This window comes from Cydia pomonella, chromosome 1, assembly GCF_033807575.1.
Source record: "Cydia pomonella isolate Wapato2018A chromosome 1, ilCydPomo1, whole genome shotgun sequence".
NCBI lineage: Eukaryota > Metazoa > Arthropoda > Insecta > Lepidoptera > Tortricidae > Cydia > Cydia pomonella.
The window spans coordinates 31,954,906-31,969,175 of record NC_084703.1 but is presented as its reverse complement, the minus strand read 5'-3'; the positions used below and the strand labels follow the sequence as shown (position 1 = coordinate 31,969,175).

General features: G+C 39.8%; 1 protein-coding gene across 1 annotated transcript; it reads left to right on the top strand.

The window, feature by feature from the left end:
- The first annotated feature begins 7,857 nt into the window (after positions 1-7,857).
- Positions 7,858-12,456, top strand: LOC133519573 (uncharacterized protein K02A2.6-like). The gene has a single exon (XM_061853589.1). It carries the CDS (start codon positions 8,011-8,013, stop codon positions 12,313-12,315), a length of 4,305 nt encoding a protein of 1,434 aa, XP_061709573.1. The 5' UTR covers positions 7,858-8,010; the 3' UTR covers positions 12,316-12,456.
- Positions 12,457-14,270: the final 1,814 nt, after the last annotated feature.

The window sequence follows — 14,270 nt, the reverse complement described above, 5'->3', positions numbered from 1 at the left end:
TCTTTCGACGCAGAATATGGTCGCTAATTTCGTGTTGCTGGCCACTGTCTGTCTGGTCCAGCGGGTTAAGACGCGGACGGTTAGAAACGAGTGTTACGGGTTCGAATCTCGCCCGGTGACTAACTTTTGTTTTTTTTTTATATGTTCAAGTGTATATATAATTTTTTAATTTTTATTGTTTTAGAAAAGTTTAATTTAGTAAAAAATGTAGTTAAGATTATCACCTATACACCACCATATTACAATAAATAGTTATAACCGAGCTAAGCTCGGTCGCCCAGGAACTTGTATATACTTGACTTTGGATACATACTAGTTATGTATTCTGTAGCATTAGTTCATGAGACTGCTAGCTTAACAGTCTAGACGCGATTGATTTATTTAGAATGTATACTAAATAAATCAAATTTTGACAGTTGGAGAGACTTATACAAGATATCGCAACTTTTGCAATAATCTACTTAATTAAAAAACTAAAATGAAAATTAGAAAGAGAAAATTAAATGTAAACCCGAATTATCACCCTAACACCTTGTAACTTATGTACCTACGTTCTTGCAAATAAACATTTATCTTTATCTTAAAACTCCAAATCTCTGTGGAACCCAATTAAATCTGTCACACCAAGCTAAACTCAAAATATATGGTAGGATCCTGTAGATGCGCCATACAGCGATACCGCGTGCGCCCGCGAGAAAGAACATACGCAATGCGACAAAATTAAAAAAAAAAAAAAACGCTTTATATTCTTGACAACATGCCAAGAATAACCTTCGTAATTTGGTCGGGTTATTTGTTACTCGCTTCGCATGAATTAGCATGAATCTAAAGCCCCCTCCAGACTATGCGCGAGAATCGCGGCGCGACGCGACTTCGGGGAGCGAACATATATAGTCCTCCTCATCGTTTTCGATGACGGCGACCCCAAATAAACACATTATGGACGTTGTCTAGCATGAGCCCTAATGTGGCTGGCCAGGCCGAACTTGCTTGCCCACGAACATACCGCGACGTTGACGTAGACTCCATACTCGCACAACCAGTGTTGTCACATCTACCAACTTTTTGGTAGATCTACCTATTTTGCCTGCGTTCTACCTATCTACCTCCCTCTGCCTGAAATCTACCTATTTTTCAAAATGGTACAATTGTAAGCAATTCTCAGTACATGTGACGGAACATTACTTAATTTCTACCGAATGTAGATCCGATTTAATGAAAAGTTGCCAAAGAAACAGATTATACAAGCAGGTTTATTACCTACAAACAATGGAAATCCTAACTTTTGATTCAATTTCTTTAATAAACATGTCTACTAACGTCACAATATTAATAAATAATTCAAAACATTTTATACACATTTTTAATCATAAAAATGTACTTCTATTGAGCGGTAGATCTACCTATTTTTCATTTTAAACTCCACCCATTTCTACCTATTTTGCACCCTGTTTTACCATTTCGCCAAAATTGTATGTGACAACACTGCGCACAACTTCACGGCGATTTTGCAGTTTGGTTCGCGGCAAGATGGCGCCGAAGCGTCAGCTGATCGGATTTAGTTTGCGGCAAGGCATTGATTCAAACTGGGAAGGATAGAACGTTATGACATAGAAGGTTATGACAGTTCAGATTAACTGACTCGTGAGCGAATCGCGGCGCGAAGCGATCGCGAGTGTGGAGTCTTGCAAGTTCGCGCTTCGCGTCTCCTTTGACGCGGGCCAAATACCGACAAAAAACGGGGAATAAGCCGCGAAGGCGTGAACAGTCTGCGAAATAGACGCGAGGGCCCTCCACACTCGCGTTCGCGGCTTCGCGCCTCGATTCGCGCACGAGTGTGGAGGGCCCTTAAACTTAGTGTAGGAAATGAAGCAAGTTGTTGTATGGAGAGTTGGAGACCCACGCATTAATTTCTCAGTCGATGAAATTTTGCTTGGTTATTATATAGTTGGTTGACTGGTAGAGAATGCCTTAAGGCATTAAGTCCGCCATTTGTGCCTTCATGTATTGTGCAATAAAGATTAAATAAATAATATATAGTATGAGCCGAAACTAACCAATAAATATAAAAAAACAGTTCTATGTTAGGTATTTATAAGTAAAAATATAAGTCCAGAATTATTTTACCAAATAAGTTATTTGTATCAGTATATAATACTAGAAAAAAATCTAAAACTTTTGTCAGACATGAGATTTTTTTTAAATGATAATTCCTTTTTTTGACGCTCATTTTCATCGGAAAATAGCTCTGTCATTTTTTTCTTCTTATATGATCTTAAGGGCCCTCCACACATAGGCCTCCTCCAAGGTGCGCCACATAACACGATTTCCCGTTTTCTGAATCCAGTCCACATTTATAAATAAGTACTGATGGATGGTGGTGGCGCTAACGGGTAGGAGGGGTTTAAAGGTCCCTTTTTCAGTTTTTCTTAAATAACTCGTAAACGGTGGCTCATAGCAAAAAATGTTCTGTAACGCAAATATTCTATATAAAATTGCCTAATTGAAATATTCAGTACATTTCGCTTGAATTAACATCTAAAAAATATTAAAGCGGGGAAGTTAATTAAAATCTCTGTAGAGAGTACCGTTTTTTCCCATTTGGCGTTGAAACTCTAGGTCCATGGGGTCCCAGCGCGCACAAGTTTTTTGGAGAAATCGCGAAACGTCTGGTTGACGTAACTGGTGACCGAAGAGCTGGCGGCTTCCTCGCTCAACGTATCAGTATTGCGTTACAACGAGGAAATGCCGCCAGTATCCTTGGTACAATGCCTCAAGGGCCTATTTTAGATATAAGCTAGTTATAGTAATCATCTGTATATATCCATTATGTATATATTGTTATTGTAAATAAATATACGTATGAAAAAAAAAAGGGACAGTACACTTTTTGAAAGTATCAATATTTAAAAAGATATTAAAGAGGGAAAGTTAATTAAAATCAATTCTAAGGTCCCTTCTCTTTCCTTTTTCGTAAATAATTTGTAAAGTATGATCCATAGCAAAAAATGTCTCATACATAAATATTTACCATAAAATTTTCTACAAGAAAGATATATGAAACTTTTCGCTAGGATCAACATTTAAAAAGATACTACAGCGGGAATATTAATAAATTTTAAAGTCACTCCTTAGTTTTTAGTAAATAACTCGTAAACGGCATCTCACAACAAAACAGGTTCTTATACATAAATAATGAACATAATATTTCTTACAAAAAACATACAGATCACTTTTCTCTAAAATCAATTTTTAAAACAATATTAAAGGGGGAAAGTAAATCACAAACAATTCACAGGTCCCAAATATTTGTTTTTCGCAAATAACTCGTAAACAGTGGCCCAATGCAGAAAGTTTTTTATACATTTACCTATAATAAAAATTAAATTTTCTACAACAAAGGTTCCGCACATTTTTTCGCTAGGATCAATATTTAATGAGATATTAGAGGGGGAATGTTATAATTATAATCAGTTTCCAGGTCCTTTTTAGGGTTCCGTACCTAAAGGGTAAAACGGGACCCTATTACTGACTCCGCTGTCCGTCCGTCCGTCTGTCACCATTTTCTCATGAACCGTGATAGCTAGACAGTTGAAATTTTCACAGATAATGATGAAACCAAATTATACACAATGAAGAATTCAGCACTTACTTGCATAAAAAGACAGTTTACTCATTAATTTAGTTTTATATATGTATAACTACCTCGTATATTTTTTTTCTGTTAGGCAGCAAAGAATTTTTTAATGGTTTGGCACCGCCTTCAAAAACTAAGTAATTACCAGGATGGTTATTAATTTTTTATTGTTAGGTATTAATTACTTTTCTTTTTGGCAGAAAATTGCTTTACGACGGGATAGGGACTGGACACGTGGACAAGGATAGGGGTGGGGTATATACAAATTATTTTATGCTTTTCAGTGGGTTAGTTTTTTTAAAGGCGGTTCCCTTTTTAAAAATTATATGAAATTAAGTAATTTTAGTTTTGATTTTTTTTTAAATTAAGATATATATATATGCGAAATCTGGGTCGTGATTCAAACCTATTGGTCCTAACTCGGTAAAAAACTGCGAGTTTATGTATAATTTTCTTTTGAATGAATTGCAGCTATTTTTTAATTAATCAACAGTTTCCATATCCCACTTTATAACTTAAATTATGATCAACATACAATTCAAGTTAAAACCTCTTTAACGAACAACTGATTAGATGAATAACAAACGTCAACCGTCACTGTTACGACAAAGTCAGAACATGGAAATCTGATCGAAATAAACATAAATAAATATTGAAAATTGAACAGAAAAAATACCTGCGGCATATCCCTTTTCCAATATTGCGCGGTCTGACATGGTAAGGTTTTATTACCAAACAAATCGTGCGACTGCTGCTCGAGATTTATTTCATCAACACTATCCTGATTTGCCTATCCCAAGCCGAAGATTGATTTCCACGATGGTTCAGAATCTGCGAGATAATGGACATTTGTCTGTGCCGAATCACGCCCAAGCACGAGACGGTGACAGGCCACGACGACAAAGATACGCGGACAACCTTGATGAACAAATCTTAAGGTACATCTATCAGGATCCGCGAAGAAGCATTCGGCAAGCCGCAAGACACTTTAATGTTAGCCAATACTTTGTGTGGCGTCTTCTGAACGCAACCGGGTTGCACCCATTACATTTCCAACCGGTACAGGATCATTAGATTTTCATTCAAGAATAGTCATGTGTAACTGGATTTTAGAGAACCAAGAAACTAACATTCTTTGGACAGACGAAAGCACGTTTACTCGTATCGGGCTGTTCATGTTCAACATGCATAATGAACATTATTGGAGTGCCGAAAATCCACATTTAACTAGGAGGAATGCATACCAAGTGACATTTAGTTTGAATGTATGGATGGGAATTGTGAACGATGTGAAGTAAAACAAGGTCACTTCGCAGAATACGTTTTAATTTTAAACAATTATGCAACAAAAACATGACACTTGTCCATTGGCGAACCTTTTTCCCTACAAGGTCACTTCACAGAATACGTTTTAATTTTAAACAGTGCCGGATTAAGATATTTTGATGCCCTAAGCATTTCTAGACCATGGTGCCCCCTCATCAAGATTACATCGAATTTTCTTAGTAAATTGAGTGACGTTTATTGCTGCATTACTGCTGAGAATAGACTTTCAATCCATCACATCATTTTATCACGGAAATTGACAGTACTGCAGCAGTAATGTAACAGTAGGTAAGGTCAAGTGTAAGCAAATTCGAAGACCGTGTTTCGCATTAGGCCGGAGACCAAGCCAACCAATATCGAAGTGTAAGCGAAGACGTAAGACAGGCCGTACGCCGCACAGGGTTTTGCAACCTCTATAGAGTTTTCCTGCGAAGCTCATTCATGTGAGGGCAAAGGCCTTCAGTAGGGGCTTAGCCATGTCTTAAATAGCAAATTATTGACCTGACCTGACGTTTCAAGGACGGCGTTGTCCCCAATTGATATCTGAGGATCCGAAATGTAATTTAACTATGTTCTTGCAATAAAATTGATTGATTGATTGAAGATACCTTAATATGTATTCGTATTAAATTGTAAAAAAAAAAGATCGACATTTTTTATTTTTGGTAAAATCATGTAATAATCCGAAAACGCCTTACCAGTGTCTGATCCACCAAGTGCTATGGTTTGGCAATCCAAAGGAAAAAAATATCTCCTAAGGATCCCAAAAGGTATGCACACCTCTTGAGATGGAGCAAACTCGGATTACACGCATTTAAGACCAAATGAAAGTATTAAAACAATTTCCAGCTTGCTGGGAATTAATTATTATTTATTATTATTTTTCGATCTAATTTGATTGGCCTGAATCATGAAACTTTAAATCAGTGTTTTTAAAAGCAAAGGCTGAGCTTTCCATAAGGCTGAACGCGTGGAGCGTTCGATCGGCGCTTACGGATAGGCCTAAGGTCGAGCTGGAAGAAAGCAAGGCTTGAATTTGACCAATGACGAGGTAAGAATGGCTGGACGTCCGGCCGGAGCGTCCGATCGCGGCGCGTTATCATACAATACAACCAACGGCGAGGTGTGAGCAAAGCAGAAGGCCCAGCTGCTGGCTTGAAATCGAACCTATGTAATCACGGTTCTCCTACTGCTCAGCCTTTGGCTTGCCTCAAAAGCGCAACTTGATAAGATACTTTCGGTTTTCGGCCTTCGCGGGGCCCTTTATAACACTTTGACAATTAGGTCGCAGGATCGCGGCTCTGCAGAAACTCGGCCTGGCCGACACATCTGGTGTGCAAGAGAGCAAAATTCGCTATAAAATCGGTAATCTACGTCGAGAAAATCAGTTGGCCACAAGCCCGACGGTAAGATTTTTTGACCATGAGCTTTGAGAGCCTCCGCGTAAGGTTCGAGATGTGCTTACGTGTCCTCACTCTCTTACGACCCTTCGTTATTAGATGGGTAGACACATACCAAAAAGTTACGTGTACATAAGTACTACACTAAGACTGCGATGCTGATGCAGCCTGTGCGTTTTTTTTTCCTACGATTTTGGTGCCCCCCTAGACGTGGTGCCCTAAGCAAGTGCTTATTTTGCTTAATGGTTAATCCGCCACTGATTTTAAACAATTATGCAACAAAAATATAACATAAATTAAACAGTTTCCCAAACAATATTAAGGTGATCCCTGCTCTCCGCATAAAGGTTATTGAAATATAGAAAAATAAAAAATCGGGTGAAAAAACTGGCTGAGGAAAAAAAAAATTATAAATGGGCCGAATGAAATGGAGTGATGGTTGAAAAAAAAGTGTATGAAGGAAACCTACTTTTCACGCCGAAAATGTAATGGCTCGACTATTGGAGCAGTTTTGGAATTTAGAAAATTTATAATTTAAGAAAAATGCGGGTTACAGACATCTACAGGAATTTAACAAAAGTAAAAAAGGAGCGTAAGAACACAATAAATTGTTAACAATTTGGAGAAGGCAAATCAGAATAAAGAAAGGGTAAGGACTTTTAAAAACAAAATTTAGATTTAATATCGATGAAAACTTGAATTCTGTTGCGAATGGGTTAAATTGAGGTCGGCGGTTAACGGTAGCAAACCACGATGTCACCTGGCGAGCCTCGTGTTAGACGGGCCCGGGTCCTCAGCTGGTGGTCTTGTTGGAGCCCTCCCGGAATTTGGGAATCGACGGGAGGGTCAAAAATTACGTGCCCCTGAGCCTTGGCGGCAAATACGCCACACGTTATTGCACAAGTTGTTGCTGGTGAAAATTCACGTGGCTAGAACTGACTGAAACGCCCCTGAGTTTCAAAGAGGAAAACCGGCTAGCGGCCGGCGGCGGCGGCAAGAGGAACACAGGATAGCACTATTACGCCACAAACACTCTTTCGGTGGAACTTTACGCAAATATCTTCCAATACTTTTTAATCAACAAATGGCAAACAATCAACCAACTTGACTTTGCTCTTCTGCCTCAAATCTTTTTCTCCCGTTTTTTTTCAAAAACAAAAACCTTTTCGAAAACATTCCAATCTTTTATTTAAAAAAAAGGCCCCCCTCAAAAGTTACATTCTATTTTCAGCCTGCCATAAATCACATTCAAAATAGGCCAAAAGGAAAACCAAACCCCTTTCAACGACCAATGTCATACAGCGCCATCTAATCATCAACGCCTGAATTATGAAACCGCATAGAGAGACAACAGAAAGAGAACTGAGCAAGCTGGCAGCTAGTCGCTGGAGAAGTTCAAAAATAAACCGACAGATGTTGATACATATGTAGCAATTTTGCTACAGCACCCCCCTACCGAACAAAGAGACAAACAAACAATAAAACAAGAAGACTACTGTAATGACCCAACCTTCTTTCTACTCTTTGGTATTTTAGAACATTTAAATAAGAACATCACTTATGTCATTAATTTTTATTGTCAAAGAAAAGTCTATATAATACATGCATATATTTATTACAAATTGAGTTTATTTTATTGGCGACGAAATGGACGCCGAACAATTCGCTCAGTTCCTGAGCATACAGCAAGCACAGCAGGAACAAATCTTAAAAATATTAAGTATGGCACTTACACATACAGCAACACGGACGGAAGCAGGTACCTCACAAGCAGATAGCAGCGTGACGAGCGCTAACACTACTGCACAAGGACAGCCTAACAAGGTCGCTATTCTAAAAGCTTTTAATATGGACAAATTTAACCCCGACAATTACAGGGTGAGTGACTACATCGATTTTTTTGAAGCCAAGTGCTCAATACACGCAGTAGACACAAATGATAGTCTGAAGAAAGACCTATTACTTAACTGTATGACACCTGACCTTTTCAGGGAACTGAAGACAGCACTTACCCCCAACTTTGAAACCAGCACATACACCGACATTCGTACAAAACTCTTAGACTTATACCGCGTCAAGAAAACGCGATACCGCGCACTCATAGAATTTTGGAGTTGTATTAGAGAAAATGATGAGTCCATAGAACATTACACAAACCGTCTTAAAGCGTTGAGCATAGATTGCGGTTACGACGACAAACTACTAGAGCGCCAGCTTCGTGATCGCTTTGCGACAGGCCTTAATCACACGGAACTCGAAACAGATCTGAAACAAAAGTGGCCTAACTTAACAGAAATAATTAATGGACAGACGACCGAGGTGACATTCGCCACATTATTTTCAATCGCACAATCACGAGAACAAGCCGAAAACGACACGCCATCAACAAACGTTAAAAGAATAAGCAAGAAAGCTAACCATAAAGCTGACAAACAAGAAGCTACGAATTACAGAAGCCCCCGAAAAATACGTTCCAGTCAATGTCTACGTTGCGGCAAGCACGATAAACATAATTTAACAAATTGTCCAGCAAGGAAACACATATGCGAAGAATGCAGCACAGAAGGACACTACGAAAGCTGCTGTATTAAAACTGGCCGAGCATACCTAATCAAAGGCAGACCTAAAGTACCCGGGTACAAAACACAACGTGTAACGAACACCACAGGATCGTCTTCTAACACGAATGACGATTCTTCAGACGACAGTGACATTGAAGACGATCTAGTATGCAACGTCGCTCCAGCACGAAACAGAGACTGTAAGAGAATAGATGTTATTATTAACGGAAAACACTGTACTATGGACTGGGACCCGGGATCAGCGTACTCAATCATAAGCACATCCCTTTGGCGGCAAATAGGTGCTCCAACATTAACGAAAGCTCCTAAATTAAAAGCGTACCATAACTTCAAACTCAAATCAGAGGGTCTCACCGACGTCACGGTGGAAGTCGAGGGGAAACAGAAGATTGTTCCCGTAGTTGTCATGAAACACGCAGATCCGATGCTTTTTGGGTTACAATGGAGTGAGACCTTCGGAATGGAGTTCCCCAAACCTGTATACTCCATTAAAAACGTAACGCCGACGACTCTACAACAAGTAATTGACAGATACAAACCACTTTTCGACGGGAAGCTTGGCAAAGTTGAGGACTACCTTGTAAACATTCACATAAAGCCAGGAGCAGTACCTGTACATCTACCTGCACGACCTATCAAGTTTGGGATAAAAAAAAATATTGAAAAAGAAATAGCGCGCCTTGTGGCAGATAACATTATACATCCCGTAGACCCTAACGTGACACCAGTAGAGTGGGCGACACCCACAGTAAACGTCGTAAAACCGAACGGTGATATAAGAATCTGTGGAGACTTCAGAAGTACGTTAAACCCTGTTTTGATTAAACATTTACACCCAGTTCCACTTTTCGATCAACTACGACAAAAATTAGCACGAGGGAAAATATTTTCAAAAATAGACCTTAAGGACGCCTATCTGCAATTTGAAATAGCACCGGAATCAAAAAAATACCTAACACTATCGACACATCTAGGATATTTTAGGTATAATAGAATGCCTTTTGGAATATCAACAGCGCCCTCCATATTTCAACATTACTTAGACGAATTACTAAGGGACATTCCTAACACAGCAGTGTATTTTGATGACGTTGCAATAGCCGGAGAAGACGTGAAGGAACACCTACGCACACTTGGCGTCATCTTTGAGCGACTACAGAAAGCAGGCCTAAAAGTAAATCTACAAAAATGTTCATTTCTACAAAATCAAATAGAATATCTTGGCCACTCTATAGACAAAAACGGTATACGCCCGACAAAACAGAAACTAGAAGCAATTTCCAAAGCTGCGACACCTACCAACGCTAAAGAATTAAGATCATTTCTGGGTCTTGTAAATTTCTATGAACGTTTTATACCACATTTACACGGAATATGCGCTGACCTTCATGAACTTACTGGTAATAGGCAACCGTGGCGTTGGACAGAACATGAAAATCAGATATTCGAAGCCACTAAACAATGCATTACCTTATCAAAACCACTGACTGCGTTTGACGAAGACAGATCAATCTTTCTAGCATGTGACGCTTCAGAGAAAGGCGTGGGAGCCGTGTTGTATCACAAGAATGGGAACACAGAACAACCCATAGCTTTTGCCTCAAGGAAACTTCGAACAGCGGAGACGAAATACTCAGTCATTGATCGCGAAGCACTCGCCATTTTGTTTGGAATCAAGAAATTCGACCAATATTTACGAGGAACCAAATTTACCTTACTTACTGACCACAAGCCATTAATCCATATACTGGGTTCTCAGCGTAATCTTCCCAAAGTAGCAAATAACAGACTCGTTCGATGGGCACTAATAATTGGCTGCTATAATTACGACATATGTTACCAGAAAGGTGAAAACAACATACTAGCCGACTGCCTCTCCAGATTACCAAACTCTGAAACACAGCCTTCAGAAACAGAGTGTGCTGTACATCGCATTGAGTCATGTCTTCTAGGAACCAGAATGACAGATTTACATCTCTCTGAGGATCTTTTGAAGGAGACAACCAGCCAAGACGTCATATTATCAGAAGTTTTAAAATGTATCAAAACCGGCTGGAGAGAAATACACTTTACCAGTGACGTTAAGCATTTCTTCAAAAAGCGTAACGAACTTTCAATAGAAAACAAAATAATATTATGGCAAGGTAGAGTGGTGATTCCAGAAAAACTACAACGCAAAGTCCTTGCATACCTCCATAGAGGCCATCCTGGAATATCAGCAATGAAGGCACTTGCACGTTTCTATGTTTGGTGGCCATCCATTGATGAAGACGTAGACCAGTATGTCAAGAGATGTTGTAGATGCCAACAAAATAGACCTCATTGCCCTGAACTTCCAATCTACTCGTGGTCTATCCCTGAGAAAGTATGGGAAAGGATCCATATCGATTTTGCAGGACCTTTTGAAGGTACTTACTGGTTAGTCTTGAGCGATGCCTTATCGAAGTGGATAGAAATTAAACCTATGAAGAATATTACTACGTCAAAATTGTGCACTGAGTTAGACGACATATTCTGCACCTTTGGTCTCCCAGAAATAATTGTATCTGACAACGGCCCACAATTCACATCATCAGAATTTAAACAATACTGTAAAAATCAAGGCATTTTGCATATTAGATCTTCACCTTATCACCCAAGAACCAATGGTCTCGCGGAACGCCTCGTAAGGACTTTTAAATCAAGATTTGCATCCGGCACAGAACCCCAACACCAGCGTTTAAGAGAGTTTTTGTTCACGTACAGGATCACACCCCATAACACTACGGGCAAATCACCAGCGGAAGTAATGTTTGGACGTCAAATAAATACGTTATTGTCAAATATTCGACCAAATAAAAGGAGGGAATTACAGTACAAACAAGTAAAGGTCAATATTGAAACCTCAACGAATAAACCAAATTATGCACCCGGTAGTCCAGTATACCATAGAACTCGGCTTGAAAAGTCGTGGCAGCCTGGAATTATAGCAGAGCGCAGACATCGCTACTCTTATACTATTTCGACACCACATGGAGACGTCATAAGGCGACACGCTGATCATATTCGACCTCGACTGAAATCGCTTAATAACCCTCCAAATTACCATGAACCATCTCCTTCATCCCCCCTAACAGATATGTTTCGTACGCCCGATGCCACTTCGAGTCCTGGACCGTCACAAATCTCATCCGCCACTCTTAACTCCACCCTGATGAGCCCTCCACACAACAGCTCCACCACTCCTGAAGATTCATCACACACAGGAAATACGAGTAACAGAAGCCTGTCGCCTGATCCAGATCCTGTATCTACATCGGCAAACCCTACAACGCAGCACCGTAGTCAGCGGGCAACCAGACCACCTCGGAGACTTATAGAAGAGATGTGATCAGGGATGGGGAGGGACGAATGTAATGACCCAACCTTCTTTCTACTCTTTGGTATTTTAGAACATTTAAATAAGAACATCACTTATGTCATTAATTTTTATTGTCAAAGAAAAGTCTATATAATACATGCATATATTTATTACAAATTGAGTTTATTTTAACTACCTAAACCTAAACAAAAAAAAACAACCTAATGCTAAGCCCAAAATAATATAATAAGAGAACCCTAAATGAAATTACAATAAAACCAACCTCAACCAATTATTAACATTAGGTACACCATAAGACTAACCTAATAGATTAACGAGATGATACGAGGCCAACCAACGGGTCAAGCGGTCCAAAACGCAACGGCCGGGATAGGACAGAAACTGCACCTGGCTACAGATCTTGATCCCTTACACAGAGTCATCAAATTACATAGCCAGACTGTTTTAAACTGGGAAAGATAACCGGGGCCTTAAGCACCAACGGTAGAAAAAGTCAAACAAAAAGGAGCAAGGAAACGCTCAAACGAAAATACTAAAAAGAATGATAAGAAACGAACCAAGTAAGGGTTACCAATAGGGGAAGGGCGGACTAAAGCGCATTTTAGAATTTTGAGAATATTGGACGGGACGAAAGAAGAAACTATTTCAAAATATCTTGTGCTCGGAATCGGTATCAGCCAGTACGTATACCTGTGGAGACACCCGTCGAACCACTCTGGACCGAACAAAACGTGGAGCGAACTTACCGCCCCGAAAAAGGTCAGCGGAGCCACGCTGGAAATTCCTGCGTCAAACGATTTGACCAACAACGATTCTGGGCGAAGAACGGTTCGTGTTGAACTTGGCGGAGCTACGATGAAAGGCCAAAGCCATCGCATCAGAAACTTTATCGTACACCTCACGAAGCGTCTAAAGATTCGAAGCGCGTTCCATCCGGCCGAGTCCCACATCTTGGTCCTCAACCTGATTCTCAACACGCTCTCGAATCATTGACAACTCGCGGCCGTACATTAAAAAATTCGGCGTGTAAGCAGTAGCCAAATTAATACAAGAATTCAAATAGAGAGCGACCCGATGTAAATGACATGACCAACTGCGTTGGTCATTTTCAACTAGAATGCTCAAAGTAGTAATCACAAGCTGATTATATCCCTCCACAAAATTCGCTTGTGGCGAATAATATGGGGTATAACACGGACCCGGAATATTATAGCTCGCCAAGAAATCCAGAAATTGACGACTATGAAAAACTGTAGCGTTGTCACAGAAAATATTAGTAGGAACACCGTACAGCAAAATAACCTCCGAATCTAACGCCATCGATATAGATCTCGCATTCTCCAACTTTAACGGAACCAACCAAACAAATTAGTGAAAAACGTCAACCATAGTCAAAATATAACGAAAACCACTACGGCTAACAGGTAATGGACCAATTAAGTCAATGGAAAGAAGATCCATTGGAGCAGCAACAGGACGAGGGAACAAACGAAGACCACGGGGTTGTGAATTTGCAATTTTAAAAGACTTGCAGACCTGACATTCGGAAAGGAACCTGGTAACATCACGGTATATATTTGGCCAATAATATACATCACGAGCTTTTAAATACGTCTTCATAACACCAGGATGAACATTAGTAAACCCATTATGAATTTCAGCAACCGCCTCTCTAGTCCTTGAAGCAGGAAGAACTATACGCCAAGGATTAGGCGCTAAAGGGTTTTCAATAGATACCCTGCGCATTAAGACACCGTCCCGAAGAGCAAATGCATTAAACATTTGAGGATTGTTCAAAACCCCCTGGTAAATACGTTCATACCATGGATCTCCAGAAGGATCCACACCACGCGCGAAAGAGATGAGCCCAACTTGAGCGCGGAACAAGGCGTCCGAAACAACATTAAGAACACCCTTCTTATGCTCAACTTTAAAATTATATTGGGAAATCAAAGTTGCCCAAC

Excerpts from the sequence above, each read along its gene's own strand:
- LOC133519573 (XM_061853589.1), top strand. The coding sequence starts at position 8,011 with ATGGACGCCGAACAATTCGCTCAGTTCCTGAGCATACAGCAAGCACAG.